General features: G+C 36.5%; 1 protein-coding gene across 1 annotated transcript; it reads right to left on the bottom strand.

The window, feature by feature from the left end:
* Positions 1–8,844: 8,844 nt before the first annotated feature.
* LOC128216151 (zinc finger protein 888-like) lies at positions 8,845–11,916 on the bottom strand. Its single transcript, XM_052922733.1, has 2 exons — positions 11,905–11,916; positions 8,845–10,128 (listed from the first exon to the last, which is right to left on the bottom strand). The coding sequence occupies exons 1-2, from the start codon at positions 11,914–11,916 to the stop codon at positions 8,845–8,847; spliced, it is 1,296 nt and encodes a 431-aa protein (XP_052778693.1).
* Positions 11,917–22,791: the final 10,875 nt, after the last annotated feature.

The following is a 22,791-nucleotide window of genomic DNA, read 5'->3' as shown; positions in this document are numbered from 1 at the left end:
GTCTCTCGTTGTGTGTCTATCGTTGTGTGTCTCTCGTTGTGTGTCTCTTGTTGTGGGCCTCTCGTTGTGTGTCTCTCGTTGTATGTCTATCGTTGTGAGTCTCTCGTTGTATGTCTATCGTTGTGTGTCTCTTGTTGTGTGCCTTTCGTTGTGTATCTCTCGCTGTATGTCTCTCGGTGTGTGTCACTTGTTGTGTGTCTCTCGTTGTGTGTCTCTCGTTGTTTGTCTCTCGTTGTATGTCTCTCGCTGTGTGTCTCTCACTGTATGTCTCTCGTTGTGTGTCTCTCGTTGTATGTCTCTCGTTGTGTTTCACTTGTTGTGTGTCTCTCGTTGTGTGTCTCTCGTTGTATGTCTCTCGCTGTGTGTCTCTCACTGTATGTCTCTCATTGTGTCTCACTTGTTGTGTGTCTTTCGTTGTGTGTCTCTCGTTGTATGTCTTTCGTTGTGTGTCTCTCGCTGTATGTCTCTCGTTGTGTGTCTCTCGTTGTGTGTCTCTCGCTGTGTGTCTCTCGCTGTGTGTCTCTCGCTGTATGTCTCTCGTTGTGTGTCACTTGTTGTGTGTCACTTGTTGTGTGTCTCTCGTTGTGTGTCTCTCGCTGTGTGTCTCTCGCTGTGTGTCTGTCTCTCGTTGCGTGTCACTTGTTGTATGTCTATCGTTGTGTGTCACTTGTTGTGTGTCTCTCGTTGTGTGTCTCTCGTTGTATGTATCTCGTTGTGAGTCACTCGTTGTGTGTCTCTCGTATAGTGTCTCTTGTTGTTTGTCTCTTGTTGTCACCTGGTGTGTGTCTCTCGTAGTGTGCCTCTTGTTGTTTTTTCTATTGTCCTGTGTCATTCGTTTTGTGTATCTAGATGTTTGTCTGATTTTATGTCTCTCGTTGTGTGTCTCTTGAGGTTCGTATCTTGTTGTGTGGCTCGCGTTTTTTTTTCCTTCTTCGTGTCTCTCGCTGTTTGTCTTTCGTTGTCTCGGTGTGTTGTTCGTCTCCCGTTTGGTCTGAAGCCCTAATGCCTTTAAACGACACAATAGTTAGACTCATGCCTGCTGTAATTGCTGTTGTTTCATTGACAAGCTGAAAACTTGAAATTATTCTTATTTATTTATGCGCCTAATATTTTGTTTAAAGAACCTACCTTTTCCATAGATCTGTATATTTGTGCAACTAGATTTATTTAGAGTGTAAAAAAATTAAACTTTATTCAACGTGTCAGTCAATAGACCATAAACAAAGATATATATGGATTTATTATCGCTAATGTACTTCAACTAGCTTAACATCATAAACGGTTAATAATACCTGTATAAATCGTCTGTATTCTATTTACATATCCATATCTTGTAAAGGAAGTAAATTGATAGTTTCTATTTAAATTGTACATCTATTCCGCTTAAAACATGTTTGGGATTCCTTAATGCACATGATAGCTATGGCTTCGTGTAGTGGAAGTATTTGCCGACCATGTGAATGGAAAAATCAAGTTGTTGCTGCGGACTTCTTTTGTAGATTATGCAACGACTGGCTGTGTGGTGTCTGTAAAGAAAACTACTGTTCATTTCAACGGGGAAAACATGATATTGTAGGTAAAGAAGAAAAGAGAAGACACGGATCTGCAAGATTGGTTTCAAATCAAGGTTTACGTATGTGTACAGATCATAACAGACCAATACAATCTTTCTGCAAAACACATAGGCAACTATGCTGCAGTATTTGTACGGATAATGTACATATTCCTCCAGTTTGTGTAATACAACAACTAGGCACTGTTTCTAATGAAGAGCTAAGAGATGAGTATAAAAGAACGAAACGAGAATTCGAAAAAAATATTTCTGCGTATCAAGCAAATGATATACGCTTTGAAGATGCCACTGGCAAGTTAAATAAACTTCTTGAAGAAGCAAATGAGCTCATTGATACCTTCCAAAATCTTCTAAAGAAAACAAACACCTTTAAAGATAAGAGTTTAAATTTGCGTAAAACGTCGGGAGTGCTTATTAATGAAATGAAGATGTTCGATGTGGCTGTCAATAAATGCCTCCAAGGCCAAAACGAAAAGGAAATTTCGTTATATCTCACAAACTAGAACGTTTTGAGGGACGTTGTCAGAGTTTATCAGACTCGTTAAACGATATCAACAATCAACTGAGACTTGCCAGTGAGTTAACAGACGACACAACAGCGATGCTGCAGTCTAGATGTAGACATGCACGTGAACTGTTCATACGGGGGCAGGAGGAACAAGGATATCAAAATGATTCTACGTTATATAAATTTGTGTTAACTAAAAATATGGATTCCTTGTTTGGACCATTGCAAATAGAACAAATACTTAAAAAAGATTTACGGCCCGATTTTCAAAACGTGACACATGAACCACAAATAACCGCGATTGAAACATTACCTGGTAACAGATTAATAGCTTTAGATGCAGTGAATAAAAAAGGTTGGATATTCAATATGGATCTTCAAAAAATAGGCACAAAGTTGTTTTTCAAAGAAACACCACGTGATGTAACGGTCATGAATGAAAAAGAAATTGCCGTGACGGTAAGTGAAAGTGACAAACTGCAATTTATCAAAATTATAGATGTTCGTCCTCCGCGTGAAAAGCACACGACGTCCAAATTCAAGCACGTTTCCAAAATTAAAATTTCCTTTCCGTGTGATGCAATTTGCCGGACACCTTATTCTAAATTTCTTGTCAGTACAATAAACTGCGCCGAACCATTTTATGAGGTGGACAAGGAGGGTAGAGCAGAGGTCGTTGACGGTCTCAAAGATCTACAACTCTTCTCAAGTTTCTGTGATTGCAAATGTGTTTATGATGACAGCAATTCTAAATTATACTTCACAAATACAGAGACAGACACCGTGTATATATATGATACAATTTATAAAGAACAGATAAAGGTGAAAGACCGAAGTATAATTCAACCAAGAGGCATAGCATTGGGAGCACAAGGAACCATGTTTGTTTGTTCAAGTGGCAACGATAGCATCGTTTACATGTCCGACAATGGTAAAATTATAGATCAGTTTAAAGTAGAAGTACGAAAGCCACAATACGTATGTTCAACAAAGGACAGAAAAAGACTGGTCGTCTACTCTGATTTCATAATGACTGTGTATAATGTGTCATATTGGGGAAAGAAATGCGACGAATTGCTCAAATGTAATCGACGCCCAATGTCATTGTAAAATGCTCTTGAATAGTTGATATCACTCTAAGAATTTACATTTAAAGCGGTATGCTGAATTGTTTATTGCTATTACTAGCTTGAGAGTCAGTCGTCCTTATCTTCAGCTAAAGTTTAAACATGGTTTCATGTGAAACCGACATGCATTGATTGCTTTTCGTTTTATCAATAAACAAGAAAGACCATTGATGCATACCATCAAAGGGCGCCGTTTAATAGTTTATGCATTTGTTATATGTTGAAAAACAAGGAATGTCAAGGCCAACAAGCATATAACAATGCATCGAACCGCATCCATAAAATTCTCAAAATATTTGTAGTATTCTGCTTAACAACATAGGCTAAAGCATTGAAATTGAAGAGTTTTAAGTTGAACATTTCATTAGGGGTGTGGTACATTAATGAACACGACAGAATTAGGGTGCTTGTGCACTGTACTTTTTGTCATTGCCACCTATCCATATACCAAGTTTGATTTCAATACCATGAGTATTTTAAAAGTAATGCTCTGGTCAAGAAAAAGAGGCAAAGGACAATAATTCTGTAATTAGCTGAAATACAGCTATAGTCATGTTGCACTGCACTTCCTCTTGTTGTGCTTTACCATTGAATGATGTTTAATGAAATTCCAAAAAGTAGTTTTCTTGTTATGCTACGGACTGGAAAAGGAACAAAGGGAATAACTCTTGCAATTCGCTGAAATATAGTTATTGTTCTTGTACACTGCAGTTCTAATCATTTAGGGGGAGGGGGCAAAGTCACCATGCTGGAATGACAACTTGAAGGGAAGAATAAGTTTCTTGAGTATATGGGGAATTCATCATGAAGAAGTGACATGAAATAACCACTTTTGTAGTACTTTAATAAACATTATCATTTCGTCTGAAAGTTACAAACATAAATAAAACATAATTATTGAACTGTTATATAAAAAGGGAACATTGTTTACTAGATGAAATGCATTTATAACATAACATGCCTTGTTTTAGCTGTTTAATAATACTAAAATGTATGAAATTGGACAAATTGCATAAAAACTGGTCAATGGAGTTATAATGTTAACTTCTCCATTTACATGGTAAAGAAGAGTTGAAATTGGATGTTTTTAGTTCATAGTGATATTAACACAAAAATAGCATGTGTCTTATAGGACAATGGCAAATTTTTCAAATATGATAAAAATAATGCATACAAACTGAATATGTATCAGACTATGCATGAAAGAAATAATACTGTTTCTATTTTTCACAAAGGTTTTGAAATACAACAATGCACATTTAAGCATAAATAGGCCAAATATGCACAAAAAAAATAGTAAACAATGTGTGAAAGTGATACTGAACACTTAAAATAATTTCTTTGTGCATTAAATGAATATATACCAGAAAAGCAATACTAAATCAAGTCCAAAATGTATAATAACATGAAGAACACCCCTTTATGAATATCTTCATAACAGATCAGAGTACATGTAAACAATAATCATTTATATAATTAATGTCAATTGTGTCTACCTTAAAGTGTGTTTTCATTTGCATTAAATTAATATATATACCAGAAAAGCAATTATAAAAATCCTTAAATGTATAAGAAATTGAAGACAACAAAGAATAATACCCATTTATGAATATCTCCAAAACAAATCAGAGGTCACCTAAACAATAATCATTCATACAATTAGTATCAAATGTGTCTAGTTTTTGTGTGTCTGTTCATTATCTTTAAAGTGAAACTCTTATTTGAAATCAATACATATAACAGTGCTTCCATTAAGAATTTGAAACTGGAAGTATAAACTTCCTGTCCATCAATTTTGGAAGTTTTACACTGAAATGTGGAAGTTAAAATCTCCCGAATACATGCACTATCTTTTTCCACTATTTTTCAATTAGAATGTTAAAAATCAAGTAATTTGTAACTTTAACTTGCCAAATTCAATGACTTATATTATAATAAATCATTTTATCTTAAGACTGATTGAAATTGTGACCATAAAAGCAATATTGACACAAGGTTTGAATATTTTGAACTTCCAAGCTTTCTACTTTGGTGGTTTTCTTCAAAATTATGGAAGTTTTTGTACTTCCTAGAAATCAATTTTGGAAGTTTTAACCCATTTCTAAGGAGTAATATACTTTCAAACATCCTTTAATGGAAGCCCTGCATATAATTGTATTTATAACACACATCAAATTGACTGATAAAACAATAACTACTTACTAAATAATGCATTTACTGAAATATTGTTTACTGATTTATAACAAGCTTGTGACTCTGTTTATAATAGCAGAAAGCATGACAAATATTAAATGATTGGTGATTGCTAAAAGATTTACTGTGGTCTTCTATAGTATCACAAGGCAGAAATACCATGTTTTATGTTCATTCTTATTAGCAAATTGAACTCAAAATCCTTCATTAGAAACATTGTTGTTGACATCTATCAACCCATTTTGAAAACTCAAAACAATAATATTAATTATGATAAGTCTTGTTTGGGAGTAAGAGTGCATCTTTAAAAATAGTGTGTGTTTTTTTCACTTTATATGAAATAAATACCAATTCAATTTGACAAATGAGACAAAAAAATTAAGTTAGGAAATAGAAGTAGTAATTGTACATAATACAAAACAACCAAAAAATTGACAAAGCTCAGTATAACAGGAAATCTATTTGAAAACAAAATTCAGTAAAGGCCATAATTATTTAAACTGAATTAAGGTATTTCAGTAATACACATTTTAATAAAAGCTTTCACCGACAACATAGTTATCATCAAGGTACACTATGGGACTTTTATCCAAATTTTGAAGATATTTTACCGTGAATTAAAAAAGATATTTAAGTTTCATTACACCCAACCCCAAACTCCAAGGGCTACAAAGAGCGACAGGTAAATATTTTGTCTATATTTGATTTTTGTTTCACATTATCAGAGCTTATGAAATAAACACAACAGTTTCTGGTGAAATAAACTTCAGTTAACAGAAAACATAAGTTCAACCGAACAGCATTATTGATACACATGCAAAAAAAATCATTTTGATTGATCTTGTGAGTCTTCTGAACAGAGCAGTATTTCGATGTTTGAAAATATACAGCAGTTTCATGAATTCATAAAAAATAATTGATAATAAGACAACCTGCTGTAACCATTTTAAATATTTTCTATAATGTCTAATGAACAATTTAAAAGACAATTTATGATAGTTTACCGTTCAATTTTGAAGAAAATACATACATAATGTCATGTAACCATACATTTTTACAGCTAATAAAATGCTTAAAAATCAACCCTTTTCTTGTAAAAATTGATAAAGCTTTATTGGACTTATTCATAAAATGTAATCATTCAAATAAATGAATTTTACGTGTGATACTAACTCAGAATTCAGATTTAAAATCAATGAATGTACTTTCAAATTAAAATATGTAAAGAAACAAGAACACTATGTACATGTAGGCGGTAATGCCCCTCCAAAAATGTCAGAGTGAAAGTTCTCAACTAATTTGTCTTTTTAATATTATAACATGTAAACAGTCTCTGTAGGTAATCGATGTATATTTGTTTTATTTTGTCAATGGTATTCTTACATTTAGAATTTTTCACAATAAGTCTTCACTCTTCAACATTTGAAGTTTGGTCTGTTCCCATGCGTTTGTACTTGTAGTGTGTGCGCAGATGATAAATAATCAATGCTGAGTCAATGCTGATTTGGTTTTTATGCCCCTTCAGGTTCTTTACCCATCTAGAATGTTTAGTGCTGTAAAGGAAAAAAAAGTACTTTAAAAGCCTTTCTAACTTATTAGTATAGATAATAATACTGCCATACATATACAAAATAAAATATAAACAGTTTAATATTTCTCGACATTATTTTGAAAAAACAACAACAAGCTGATACATACATGTAGATAATATATAAAGAAAATTACTAAATTTATCAATAAAAATTCATCATCATCATCATCATCATCATCATCATCATCATCATCACCAACACCACCATCTGGAACTTTGGTGTTTATTAGTAAATAAACTGTTATGGAAAAAGAAACAGTTCCTGTTTATCTATAATTAACTTGCAAATCAGAGTATTTGAATTTTCAAGTATGTTACTACATGCCAAACAGATGCAACTACTAGTATGTTATCCATTTATTGATATATTTAAATTTAAACCAACTTTGTATTTAATGGCAATTCATAATATTGGGGCGGAATTTAAGGTGTTTTTAAATACCTATTACCATTTCCAATGTACAATTGCGTACATTTTGATGCCTGGAAAAGGAAGAGAAAAAGTATGTAAAAAAAACACACCGAAACAAATATTACAAGTACACGTTTATTGGCCTTTAAAGATTGCAAAACGGGTACATCAGGTTCAATTTCATTTAAAATTAAAAGCAAGATTACATGCTTCAATGATTTTATATATATACAGTATAAAACAGTGCTCTGACACTAATTTGATGCGGAAACACAAGGGCGAGCAAGGGGAAGACGGGTGCTTATGCCACTGTGTTGTTGAAATATGTCCCTAGTTTATACAATATTAAAAAAAACTCGGATGCCTGCCGATAGTCTGGCATTGTTAAGGTGCGGAAACCTTAAAACGATCTGGGGGAAGGGGCATGGGAACCTATGTCACTGCATAACTGCGACCCGGCCATAGGTGATAGCATATGTAAATAACGTAGGGTTTTATGAGGCTATGTGGGATAGGGATATGAAAAAGGCTCCTAATACCTCGATTATTAGCTGTTTCTGCTATAACACTGAACGCAAACTTTAAGGTTCGGATGAGTAACTTAAGTTTTTAAAGTTTTTCAGAATTAACCTCATTCGTAAATGAAAATTACAGTAAAATCGCAATGATTCCGACTTTTAAAAAAATCTCGCGGTCAAAGTAAAATAGTATTTTCACTCGTGGCTGCGCCACCCGTTAAATGTTTTTTTTTCGATGGCCACTCTTGAAATAAATTACGATCTTACACTGAAATCAACATATATCCTCTATGCCATAACGATCTCTTTTACCATGACATGTTATATAAAAACTATTCATCTTGTTTTGTCTGTTTGAATTATATCCAATTGCAATGCTGTTAAAGATCACATTTTATAAAGCAGAAGTCAATGGGAATTATATTAAAGCTTAAATTATTGACTTGAACAACCACATGAAATAAACACTTTTATTCAGCCACCTGACAATAATCTGAGAAAAACATTTCTTAGAAACCCTCTCGAATGGTTAGTAGAATCATTTTTAAGCATGAATGTTTACAATTTATCTTTAATGGCTCATCCGAAATGTTATAATCTAATTGTTCCTCTGTAAAAAAGTAAACATTAACATTGTTCTCAAGTACAATTTTGTTTGATGTCTTTTGGCGGTATGTGTCTCGCTGTGTATCCCTCGTTGTGTGTCTCTCGTGCCTCATTTTGTGTATGGCTATGTGTGGCTAGCGGTGTCTTTCGTTATGTCTGTCGTTGTGTGTCTCGTCGCGTGTATCTTCCTGTGTGTTTCGTTGTGTGTATCTTCCTGTGTGTCTCGTCGTGTGTATCTTCCTGTGTGTCTCGTTGTGTGTCTCGTTGTGTGTATCTATCTGTGTGTCTCGTCGTGTGTATCTTCCTGTGTGTCTCGCTATGTGTGGCTAGCAGTTTCTGCCATTGTGTGTCTCGTCGTGTGTCTCTTCCTGTGTGTCTCGTTGTGTGTCTCGTTGTGTGTATCTATCTGTGTGTCTCGTCGTGTGTATCTTCCTGTGTGTCTCGTCGTGTGTATCTTCCTGTGTGTCTCGCTATGTGTGGCTAGCAGTTTCTGCCATTGTGTGTCTCGTCGTGTGTATCTTCCAGTGTGTCTCGTCGTGTGTATCTTCCTGTGTGTCTCGTCGTGTGTATCTTCCTGTGTGTCTCGTCGTGTGTATCTTCCTGTGTGTCTCGTCGTGTGTCTCTTCCTGTGTGTCTCGTCGTGTGTATCTTCCTGTGTGTCTCGTCGTGTGTATCTTCCAGTGTGTCTCGTCGTGTGTATCTTCCTGTGTGTCTCGTCGTGTGTATCTTCCTGTGTGTCTCGTCGTGTGTATCTTCCAGTGTGTCTCGTCGTGTGTATCTTCCTGTGTGTCTCGTCGTGTGTATCTTCCTGTGTGTCTCGTCGTGTGTATCTTCCTGTGTGTCTCGTCGTGTGTATCTTCCTGTGTGTCTCGCTATGTGTGGCTAGCAGTTTCTGCCATTGTGTGTCTCGTCGTGTGTATCTTCCTGTGTGTCTCGTCGTGTGTATCTTCGTGTGTGTCTCGTCGTGTGTATCTTCCTGTGTGTTTCGTTGTGTGTATCTTCCTGTGTGTCTCGTCGTGTGTATCTTCCTGTGTGTCTCGTCGTGTGTCTCTTCCTGTGTGTCTCGTCGTGTGTATCTTCCTGTGTGTCTCGTCGTGTGTATCTTCCTGTGTGTCTCGTCGTGTGTATCTTCCAGTGTGTCTCGTCGTGTGTATCTTCCTGTGTGTCTCGTCGTGTGTATCTTCCTGTGTGTCTCGTCGTGTGTATCTTCCTGTGTGTCTCGTCGTGTGTATCTTCCAGTGTGTCTCGTCGTGTGTATCTTCCTGTGTGTCTCGTCGTGTGTATCTTCCTGTGTGTCTCGTCGTGTGTATCTTCCTGTGTGTCTCGTCGTGTGTATCTTCCTGTGTGTCTCGTCGTGTGTATCTTCCAGTGTGTCTCGTCGTGTGTATCTTCCTGTGTGTTTCGTTGTGTGTATCTTCCTGTGTGTCTCGTCGTGTGTATCTTCCTGTGTGTCTCGTCGTGTGTCTCTTCCTGTGTGTCTCGTCGTGTGTATCTTCCTGTGTGTCTCGTCGTGTGTATCTTCCTGTGTGTTTCGTTGTGTGTATCTTCCTGTGTGTTTCGTCGTGTGTATCTTCCTGTGTGTCTCGTCGTGTGTATCTTCCTGTGTGTTTCGTTGTGTATCTCGTTGTGTGTCTCGCTATGTGTGGTTAGCAGTTTCTGTCGTTGTGTGTCTCGTCGTGTGTCTCTTCCTGTGTGTTTCGTTGTGTGTCTCGTTGTGTGTATCGCTATGTGTGGCTAGCCGTTTCTGTCGTTGTGTGTCTCGTCGTGTGTCTCTTCCTGTGTGTTTCGTTGTGTGTCTCGTTGTGTGTCTCGCTATGTGTGGAAAGCCGTTTCTGTCGTTGTGTGTCTCGTCGTGTGTCTCTTCCTGTTTGTTTCGTTGTGTGTCTCGTTGTGTGTCGCGCTATGTGTGGCTAGCCGTTTCTGTCTTTGTGTGTCTCGTCGTGTGTCTCTTCCTGTGTGTTTCGTTGTGTGTCTCGTTGTGTGTCTCGCTATGTGTGGCTAGCAGTTTTTGTCGTTGTATGTCTCGTCGTGTGTCTCTTCCTGTGTGTTTCGTTGTGTGTCTCGTTGTGTGTCTCGCTATGTGTGGCTAGCCGTTTCTGTCGTTGTGTGTCTCGTCGTGTGTCTCTTCCTGTGTGTCTCGTTGTTTCTCCCGCTGTGTGTCTGTCGTTATATGTCCCTTGTCGTGTCTATCTCGGTATGTGTCCTAGTTGTGTGTCTCTCGTTATATGTCCCTTGTCGTGTCTATCTCGGTATGTGTCCTAGTTGTGTGTCTCTCGTTATATGTCCCTTGTCGTGTCTATCTCGGTATGTGTCCTAGTTGTGTGTCTCTCGTTATATGTCCCTTGTCGTGTCTATCTCGGTATGTGTCCTAGTTGTGTGTCTGTCGTTATATGTCCCTTGTCGTGTCTATCTCGGTATGTGTCCTAGTTGTGTGTCTGTCGTTATATGTCCCTTGTCGTGTCTATCTCGGTATGTGTCCTAGTTGTGTGTCTCTCGTTATATGTCCCTTGTCGTGTCTATCTCGGTATGTGTCCTAGTTGTGTGTCTGTCGTTATATGTCCCTTGTCGTGTCTATATCGGTATGTGTCCTAGTTGTGTGTCTGTCGTTATATGTCCCTTGTCGTGTCTATCTCGGTATGTGTCCTAGTTGTGTGTCTGTCGTTATATGTCCCTTGTCGTGTCTATCTCGGTATGTGTCCTAGTTGTGTGTCTGTCGTTATATGTCACTTGTCTTGTCTATCTCGGTATGTGTCCTTTTTGTGTGTCTCTCGTTATATGTCCCTTGTCGTGTCTATCTCGGTATGTGTCCTAGTTGTGTGTCTCTCGTTATATGTCCCTTGTCGTGTCTATCTCGGTATGTGTCCTAGTTGTGTGTCTGTCGTTATATGTCCCTTGTCGTGTCTATCTCGGTATGTGTCCTAGTTGTGTGTCTCTCGTTATATGTCCCTTGTCGTGTCTATCTCGGTATGTGTCCTAGTTGTATGTCTCTCGTTGTGTGACATACACGAGAAATGTTCAAATGGTGGTAGGAGGAAAAGGATATCAAAATGATTATTCGTTATCCGAGAATGTGTTAACTATGGATTTCTTGTTTCCGCATTTAAAATTTCCTTTCAATGTGATGCACTTTTTTGTTCATTCGCCGGCAGATTATTCGAAGACTGTCAGTTGTTTGTCGCGAATATCCAACTACCAATCAGTTTTGGATTCGGTTTCAGTGGCGGCTCCAGGACTTTCTAAATGGGGGCACAACTAATTATAAACATGTCAAAGTCGTTAACCACTCGTCTACCTGAGACACACATATATGTGGTGTAGAATAAATGCTATATAAACCTACAGTATATTGATTGCACTCAACGATACTGTTAGGTACCTCGGATGTCATTGTTATTTAAGTTATCTGAAGTAAAAACAACTTGACAACAAATTCCAAAAGGTTTTAAATAAATAAAGGCTCTAGCATAATTCCGAGAATTAGACGATAATAAAGGCCGAAATGGAAAGTTTCAAGGCGGCAACGTTTTGAATTTAAACTTTAAATTCACGTCATGCACACACATATCTTGTTGACACACAATGACATTATTAAAAGCAATGACGAACATATAATGTGCACATGAAAACAGTTTTAAACAACTTATATTTTCGAAAACAGTAAATTTGTGCACCAGTCAATTGTAACTACGGCCCACCAAGTCCGGGGGTATACCGGGGATAGCCGGGGAAATGGGCCGTGTTTTTACCTTCCAGGTGGCCCCGCAGTGCCGGGTGAATGCGGTGGTTTTGTCTTCGCGCCAAATATAGCGGGGAAGGGCCTTACCTAGAGTCCCTGGGGTGTGGGGGCATTTGGCGGGGGTTTCACCAGTAGTTGTCTCCTCAGGGCAGGGATTTTGCCCAGGCTTGGTTGGACTGAAAGTCAAAGTCCCCGCTATTCGCCGGACCTGGGGGGGGGGGGTTACAATTGACTGTTGCATTACGCGTATAACTGCATCCATATTTGTCTACTTTTGATCAGCTGTCTGTGTAAAATGCAGCGCCGATTTTATTTATCCAATGTTCGGGCCCCGATGTCATTTTCAAGAGACTTTTTCGTTTTCTATACTATATAATACTCGATAATCAGGATCAATTGTTTATTTGCTGAAATGCTCATACATGTATAAAATTTAAATTTGGACAAAACAATTTATTTGTACAGTTCAATCAATAAAGATGTGCCCAAGAAACATTACTTGCCGGCCCGCTGGGGGGGGGGGGCGCACGGGCCCTATGTCCCCCCGGTATATCCGCCACTGGGTTTTTGTCTCGTTTGATGGTAAAAGGATACACATGTGAGGAAATCACTCGCTAAATGTATTTTTATACATGCACCCATATTTAACACAGTTTTATTTAAATACTCTTTCTACGTCTGCCAGTTGGATATTCGAACATTTCCAGTTGGTTATTTGCGAACATGTTGGTATTTGGGGAGTCCGATTTTGTCTATATATATGTATAGCATAAAGGTTCAAATATGAAGAAATCACACGCCAAATGTAGTTTTATATATGGACAAATATGTATCTTTCTGACAAACACTGACCGATAAGTGGTTGTCATTACTTAAAAATAGGATATGTAAATTGATGACTTTTTAATACAATAAGCTAGTTTCATAACAGATACTGATAAACCTATATGTTCTAGGATATATGAACATTGCCTTTATTTCGAAAGTTTATTGCTAGTGTACAGATAATTAAATGAAACCCGATATTGGCTGAGGACATCTGATTGGCCTGTTTGAAGGGGTGAAATATTGATATATTGCTTACTGCCGAAAATACGATTTTGTTCATACTTTGAGTGACCAAAATGTTGCTGTTTTTTACAAATAAATGGGTTAAAAAGTTTCCAATTCTTATTTAGATCTCATGTCAGATGAATACATTTTGAAGTGCATCGTATATGTGTATCTACAAGCGCGCATTAGACGGTGTTTTGTTTTTGATGATAGTGCTTTAGAAAATATTTTGTCGTAGTACAGCATTTTGAAAGTAGACCAAGAGGCACGGAAAAAAACAAAATTTTCACTGTCCAGTTCAAACGTTGTTTATTTTCTATATATTGTTCATGGCGAATATCTGGCTTGAATTTATCATTGATCAGAATCAATTTTAAAACATAACAGAAATTAAATTAAGAAAATTCAAACACATTATCCACATGATTCAGACATAACATACTCAAGCCATTATTATATTTTTCAAAAGAAATGAATATTTCAAAAGAGCATATGTAAACGATTTTAATGGACCTCATTTTTATATGTTTCCAAAACACGCAACCACTTTAGACACGAATTGTGATAGAAAGCCTAGGAATGATATTTGAAAGTTGTTTTGAGAAAAAAACAACATGTTCTTATATAGTAACTGGTGGAAATATAAACTTAAAACATGTACCGATGTACGTAATGCATTTCCATTCAATGCCATATATCTATATACCAAGTTTTATTCCAATCCCATCAGCGGTTTTTAAGTTATGATCCGGACAAGCACCAATTGTGAAAATTGGTTTAAGGGAGATAACTTAATTAGTATGTATGCTATAATTATGGTTCTTGTGCACTGCACTTCCACTCGCTGTCATGTATCTACAGGCTTTTTTTTGCCCATCTCACTTGTCACAATATCTGACCCATTCCCAATGTCAAATGTGCATCTTTTCCCAATTTCAAAAAATAAATAAATACCAAAAGAGATGAAATCGCTGTCACCAAAAGCCTGGATTCTCGACTTGCACCTTTATATTAAGTTTGGGTTTAAGCGCAGGAACAATTCATTCAAAACAATTGTCCATTTCCAATTACAAATGCATTTATCAGCACTTTTGGTCGACATGTAACAGTGTGGGTATACCACGTGATAAATTGCGTCATAAATGCTACCTCGGATGGCAATACTTTGCTTCGAATAAAGTCTTTAAACAAAGATATCTTCACTATTTCTTCACCATTTCTAATGAAACATAGCGCAGTCTACGCCGCTTACGGAGCCCCGGCTTCGGGCTTTTACCAGAGTTTGATTGAGAGTTTATTTTCTTAAATCACCTCGACACACCTTATCACGAAACGGCCGTCTGACGGAGCACTGTCAAAACATTATTTTGTAAACAGGTTTGTCCAAGTGTTTGATGAAACTAATCTCCTTATAAAACTCCGGTAATAAAACGAAGGCAGGGCTCTTTAAGCGGTATAAACTACCCTTAGTTTCATTTAAAATGGTGTAGTAAAAGAAAAGTTATCTTTGATTTAAGTCTTCATTTGAAGCAAAATGTTGCCTTCCGACGTAGCATATATGATGTAATTTATCACATGGTATACACAAACTGTGTAAATACACTAAATTCCACAGAGAATTGTTGCCCTAATCCGGGACCTAATCCTAATTCCAGCCTACATGGTGATTTTTTTAATTTTATTCCCTATATTACCAATTATAACACGATTCGAAAAAATAAATTTGCAAGCTTTTTATCTCCTATTGACAAAAAAGGCCAGAAATATCTTCCAAAATCTGTGAATTTCTTCGCAAAATTTCCCAATTAGTCTGGGTTTTTTTTCCAAAATGGACAGAAAAGGCCCTGATCTTTATACCCTGGTTTATTTTAGTCCCATAAGTAGTTCTGATGTTATTCGCCGGACACTGTTGTGAAGGACGGACGGTGGGGACAGACGGACAAAACAGCGACTATATGCTCTCCCTTTGGGAACAATAGAAATACCATTCAGAATCTCAACGGAAAAGAGCAAACTTTGTTCAGGACTAAATTGTGTAACGGAACCCAGTGGCTGTATCGATATTATTAAATACCTTTGTAGTATTTCATCCATATTCACACACTTTATAAAAAATGTTGAAGATTATACGTTACCTAAATATGACCAATCCTAAAAGACGCGTTATCAGCCACACGCGACCGTGAGTCATCCGGTAACGTCACTCAAACTCTACTTCAGAACGACGGTTAATTTGGAACGAACCAATGGACGTCAAGCGAATTACTGACGTCACTAATGTATACTATATAAGAAAGGATAATTTTACATTTACTTCTCATGCGTGGATCTTAGAAAATGGGAACACGACAAACCCACTAAGAAGGGCATCAGTTTAACTTAAACCGTTGTAAGAACTTTGTGGATAATTTTGAATACGTGGACGAAGCGATACAGAAATAGACCGCATGGATATCCTGCTATTGTGGGATTCTCCCGGACACAAAATACCTGTTTTGACGTTTGATTCAGTAAACAATTGAATCCTTTTTTCCCTGCATCCTAATATCAATTATATAGATCAATGAATAAATAGTACCAAAAATACGAATTTTATGGTGGTACAACATGGACTGGGTTCGTCCAGGATGCACTAGGAAAGTCCTATGACATATCGACACCCCAACTCCCACCCCAACACCGACTGGTTCGGTTTAAACATGCCTCTGGCTACGGCACTCAAACAGCGAGCTATATAACCATTTACTACTAACTGCATATAAAGCAAGCCGTCAATCTTAATGTAACGATCAATGAAGATGTTAATGTGCAAAACACTCATGCAACCTTTAAAGATAATAACCTAAAGCGGCATTCACATTGACTAGATGTTATCATTAATATAGAGAAACAATATACATGTTCAGTATCGAAGTGAACTAATTATGTTGGGAAACTGCTACAATTGCTTTAATAACACTGCATCCAGCATCTCCCGGCAAATCTGACAAATCAAACGGCGTTATAATATGTTTGTTAAAAAAGAGACGGGAACTCAAGGCCAAGTAAAGCACCAAATTTGCCAATGGATTAATGCTTTATGATATAACAATTCAAAAAGATCGTAACATTTACAAACTTCATACACACATGATTTAGTAACAGAAAACATTATTTATTTCACACATATAATCATATATTTACGAGTTTGTTCAAATGTTTAATAAATATCATTCAAATGCACATGTATACAAATTAATTGTACTCTGTTACAGTGCTACAGTATAACAAAACAACAAAATCAAAATATTTTCTTTAATATTTAAGGAGTTGTGTTCTTCTGTCTTATTTTTACAAACGAAGAAGTTCACATTTTCTATCTTACCTGTCATAACTACACATTATCATGACATATTTCAATGTTTTATTTTTGTATTTTTAATAATCACTTAATTAAGTTATGACCACACGTGCAACGCATAAAGAGATATTGTTGATGAATCATCTGAATCATCTGACCAGTCAGCTCCTGATGAGTCGTCAAATAATTTGAGCTCAATGGAAAGTTTTGAGTTCGTCGTTAAGGTAGGTTTGAAGCAATACATAACGGCATTTATATGATCACTGTCTGTGAATTTGTAACCCAATGACTGTGACTTGTAACGGTCTCACATTGATCTAACATAACATAACATAACATAACATAGATTTATTGCAGTACACGACATCCACCCCAAAATATAAATGACATAGCATAGTTAAGGTGATGAGTAATTGCTGTTATGGTTGTAGGTTTAAGTTAATAAAATCTAACTTTAAGAACTTATACCATTTTTAATAGAAAAACCAACTGTCGGTTATATCCTTGCTGATATCCTAAAAAATATAATGAGACTATTTTGAAAAGATTTAACATGTAAGTAAGAATATCTGTACAAATAAATGCATTGCCAGGGAAACAACTGACCGTTGGCTAACAAAAAGACAGGGATAATGCCTGTGAAAATACTTAGACCACCAATACAGCACCTTATTTCTGTTTATCTGAACAATTGGAAGATGTTTTAGAGGTAACATATTTATTACCTTGAATTAATGATAAACTTACGTATACAGTAGCAGTAAAGACCAAATCAAACAATTCCCAACGATCGTTCAATTTGAGACCAAAGCCAAAGTAATGAGAAGGATGCACCAAAACAAAAAGAACGCCTGTGTCGCTCAAAGAAGTACTTGCACCGTGTGACGAAAACTACTTTCTCAACAGTAATGCAAAATTTCAGGTTTTTTTTTAGTTTACCTGTGGGTTCCCTTTTTGCGAACGCAGTTTCTGCTTTGGAAGAAGAATCAAAACATATACACAATTAACCAAGATATATTCTCGTATCAATGGTAAGGCCTTAATGCTTGTTCTTGAAAAAAAAAACATTCCAAAAGACCCAACAGAAATTCTGCTATTGTTGTGTGATTCTCCCAGACTGAAGATTTCGGCGAGCTTTTCCCTGGTTCCTTACACCAATATATAGATCAATGAAATATTATTTTCTCGGTCACTCGTTTAAATTAAAACTGAATATATGTAGTGCCAATAAAACAAATATTATGGTGGTATTAATATATGGACTGGGCTCTTTCTGGCCGGACTTTAGAAGTCCTATGGTCATCCCTCAAAACGCTTGGATAAAAAAAGGCCGGAGATTAAAGGGGAATAGTTTTGGGATTTTGCTACATCGCACTTTTTATTTCTCTACTTTAATTCATAATTTTCTAAATAATATTTTTTTTAAATGGCAGCGAACCATTTAATATGCAGGTAGGCAGAAACCAATTAACGTCAAAAACTGGCACTGAGTGAGCCCCTTCCTGACCGGTAAACGAAATATAAACACAGTTTTAGTCCGTCATTCTTCACGGATAATGTATATTCTAAATGAAAGCAAAATGTAAATTGCAGGATTGGAATTAACTTCGGGGGCGTTTATGGTAGGAACATTTTGGAACCTATACGGAAATTGCCGAGAATTTGCGATTGCATTTATGTCTACCTTAGTTTATTTTGGCAATTTTAAATTTTAGAACCGTGTTTAGACACCCTTTGTAACATGACATCAGTCTTGACAGATTCCCGTATGCCGAGGCTTCGTATAATGACAACAACTTTAATATTATATTATTATTCGATGAGACTTTGCGGTTCCAGCACACATTTATCATGGTCGACGATATTGACAGCGGATTTATTTGTGTGTGTTTTTTTGAGTTTTAGGAAATATAATACCAATCCATATAATACAGTCATCGAAATTAGACTTTTGGATGAACAAGCCCGAATTATTATACTATCGCTTGGCATAAAATTTTTGAACAAGCCCTGCTATATAAAATGCAGAATTTGAGCAAGCCCGGAAGACATTTTACTAGTATAGGGCTTGCGGGCTTGTGCTAATTTCGACCACTGTAATATAATTGTTCACTCCCATGACCTCTTGGCCTAATGGGGGTATTTTGGTATCATTAATATTGTATATCCAATCCAATTATTTTGGTATAATTTGTAGATTAATATAAATATCAATGTATGCAATGTATTCAGTGAGAGAAAACAACAACATTTGTTACAACGGAATCACGAACGTTCATCGCACAAGCGAACCACCTTTATGTTCTGATGGCTAGCGTTGATGTGCTTCGAATATAGTGCCAAAATGGCTTCATTAAATACCTGGAGAATCGCATTTTGTGCCATCTATGTGGCATTGTCTTACTTTGGAAATAGCTTAATCATCATGATCATGTGTAAAAAGTTAACAGGTATTCGAAGACTCGCACAAACAACGTGTTTATTTTTCTGTGCTCTGGCAGTTTCTGATTTGATCCTTACAACCGTGAATGCCGTATTTTTTACAATAGATGGTTTCCTCGATTTGAACATTGATGTGTACATAGCGTCGAGTCTGGTGCATTTTTCGTTTACATTGTTCTCCAACTGGGTTCTTGTACTGATCACCGTTGAAAGAATGTTGAGTGTGACGTTACCGTTCGAAGTTAAACGTATTTGCACAGTCAACGTGGCGATTGTCGCTTTGTGTTCAGTTGCCGTGACAAGTGTTGGGGTGAGCGTTTTCTATGTCTGCAGCTTCTTGATCCCATACATCAGAGAAAAATTACCTGCGTTTCCAGAATTCTTTAGAGCCTTTTGTGAATTTGCCGCTCCGTTTATAATTGTTGTTATTGGATATATAACAATTTATGTGAAAATAAACTCGACAAATTTCAACCGTGTCAGAGATCAGAGGACCCAGCGGTCCTTTTTAAAACTGTTTGTCGCTGCAAGTCTAGTTTTTCTGATAACAATGTTTCCATCTAATTTCCTCAGGTTGTTTTCATATCTTCCAAGATTCGATGCAAAAAGAAGAAACATAGAATGGATTATATCTTTTGAAGTATGTTACAATTTAAAATTGCTTAATTCGGCTTTGAACTTTTATGTTTATTTCTTTTGCAATCCTACGTTTAGAGCAGATGTGAAGAGAATGCTCAGGACCTGTTGCAATGCGTGTACAGAGTGAATAAATAGCGGGCCATTAGAGTGATAGGACGTATGTTTTTTGGGGCTCAGCATTTTTTGTCAAATAAATGTTATACAGAGAGGAGTATATGGAAAATATACCAGTAGATAGACAATTGTATTTGCATACATTATGACAAATGATTTAATGAGTTTAAAAAGCAGAACAAAGAAAGTGGTGATGAAATAAATTTAACGAGTAAATTTGAACAATTTATGCGAAAGCATTGACTTATATATTAGTGAGCGAAAGTCAACAGACAGTAGCATATTAATTTACTTTTTAACCTGCAAACCTTTTTTATCCGCTAGAACAGTGTGAGAGTGATACAGAGGCGAAGTTATAATCTGGGACACAAACAATATCATCCCATCCCGGAAGTGCCTCCGAGCGGCCTTCAACGCCGACATTGAAGCGCTGCTTGGGAAAATGACTTTTAAAACTGAACGAAAAGGATAACTAGAAATGTGTCCATAGGACACGGATGCCCCCACTTCGATTTTTTGTCACAGAAAATAAGCCATAATGATTATTCAGGATAATCTGCACATATAGGATAAGTTGAGTTGAGTTGGGTTTTACGGCATCGCAAGACTGTATAGGTTATATGGCGCCATTCAGGCAGGAAAAAACTTGTTGGATCCACATTGGACACATACTTTTCAAGAATTAGATTGGAAACATATATTTTTGAAGTATTTTTGGCAAAAAAGGGCCGTAACTCCTAAATGACTAAAGCGATTTCCATGACTATCGAACTTGATCAAGATATTATGGTCACAAACATGTGTTTAAAGTTTGGTGAGGATTGGACAAACAGTTTTCAAGAATTAGATTGGAAACATATATTTTTGAAGTATTTTTGGCAAAAAAGGGCCGTAACTCCTAAATGACTAAAGCGATTTCCATGACTATCGAACTTGATCAAGATATTATGGTCACAAACATGTGTTTAAAGTTTGGTGAGGATTGGACAAACGGTTTTCAAGAATTAGATCGGAAACAATCTTCGGGACGTACGTACGTACAGACAGACAGACGTACGTACGGACAAGGGCAACCCTATATGCCGCCACTTTGTGGGGGCATAAAAAACTAAAACCGCTAGACAGGCTTGAGAAAAAGAGGACAATTTCGATCGCGATCTTAAGCGGCTATGGACGAGGCTATGGCTAGGAAAATAGCCGACCTGGAGAAAAACAATGTCAAAATAAAGGACGATTAGAAGTATATAAAATCTCAGAGTTTGAGAAACAACCTGATTTGGGGAAACATCCCGGGAGTGGGGGAAGAGAAACTGCGGAAACAGAACAGCTTGTTACGGAATTTATGGTGGAGAAGCTAACAATGGCTAAAGAAGTTCTGGACAATCTAAAACTAAAACGGGTACATCGCGCTTGGGCTGCGCCATAACTTCCGGAACAACATGCTAACCAAGGAGCAAGTATGAGAGGAACAGCGACCGGAAAGGGAGTGGAAAACGGAAGGTCAATCGGAGCATGGGGGACGGAGGGGTCGAAGTTAGGAAGACGTATTGTGTGCAATAAAGTTTTTTCAGGGACAAGGAGAAATATTGATGTTAAGTATAAATACGAAGTTTCAAAGGCGCGTTCATTTCATTAAATGCAGTGAACTATTTAAACTAAGCTGTATACCACTATTTTCATTATGTTATTATTCATTACTGTGATTTGAACTAAACACTCTATACACACATTTCATTTGTAAAGTGAACATACTTTATATCCTTTACCTGGTGAAATGGTTTAAACTTATATATTCGTTATTAATAACTATTTAAACTGGGAAATCGTTATGAACTTTTTATAAATGAGAAAACGCAGATGAGACAGCAACATGATTGTTGTGTCTATTATTTTAATAATAAACATTGATGTATTATATCGGCCTCCTACTAGCTCGCGTTGATACCTCTAAGCTTGTTTAAAGAAAATAATGTATTTACCGATTTTTGGACCATCTGGTGTCTAGTCCCTTTAATGTATGTGACAATAATGCATACGATGCTTTAGATGAATTATAATAATGCTTTTTATGAAAAGAATTGACATGAACTTTCATTTGATTTCATTATATTATAATTATACACAAAACTAATGTGGTAACATTTTCGCTTTCCCTTTTTACTCAATGTTTATTTATATCTGCAAAGCCATACCTATATGTCCAATTTTGACTTACGTATAAGGAGATGATTCACGGTAGATGTGACTTTAAAAATAAATCTTGCCTCTATTTGAAAGAAACTGTTCTCATTTTAAACGTGTTTTATTACATTGATTTTTATTTGATAGATCGAATATTTACAGATTATATCTAATCTTGATATTGTCCTATTCAACAATATGAGGTTGTTTCTGCTGTCTTAGATAACACCACTGGCAATGCATATATGTAAGAAGAAAATTGAAAGAAAATTGTTGCATGATAATAACTTATATATTCCCGAAAGCATGCATTTTTTTCCCATCCATTTTTATTCTTATTTCTTTTGGTGTATATTTTTTGTCGTTCGACTTCTAGCAATTTTCATCGGTAAATAAAAGGAACACAGGTGAGCGCTCGAATCCGGGTTCATTTCTGGTCCAAAATTAGCGAAATACCCGTATTTTACGGGTGTTCAAAGACATATGTTCAGCAGTGGTTACAAAGTATTCGTTTGATCAAGGGAGTGGGTCCCAGCGGAAAACATACCGGTTTTACAATCGAATCTAAATGACCTACAACAGTTAAAAAAACAAAGCGGAGTTTTACAAACACATCATCACATATATTCCATTTGATTCACAGTGAATGTGAATACAACAAGAGGACACGTCAACGGCATTTTTCACCAATCTCCGTATAAGGTAGAAATCTCAAACATAATTAAGTTGTTTTTTGTTCTGTTTTTACGAAGGGTCAT

This window comes from Mya arenaria, chromosome 14 (genome assembly GCF_026914265.1).
Source record: "Mya arenaria isolate MELC-2E11 chromosome 14, ASM2691426v1".
Lineage (NCBI taxonomy): Eukaryota > Metazoa > Mollusca > Bivalvia > Myida > Myidae > Mya > Mya arenaria.
This window is presented reverse-complemented; position numbering and strand designations above follow the sequence as displayed.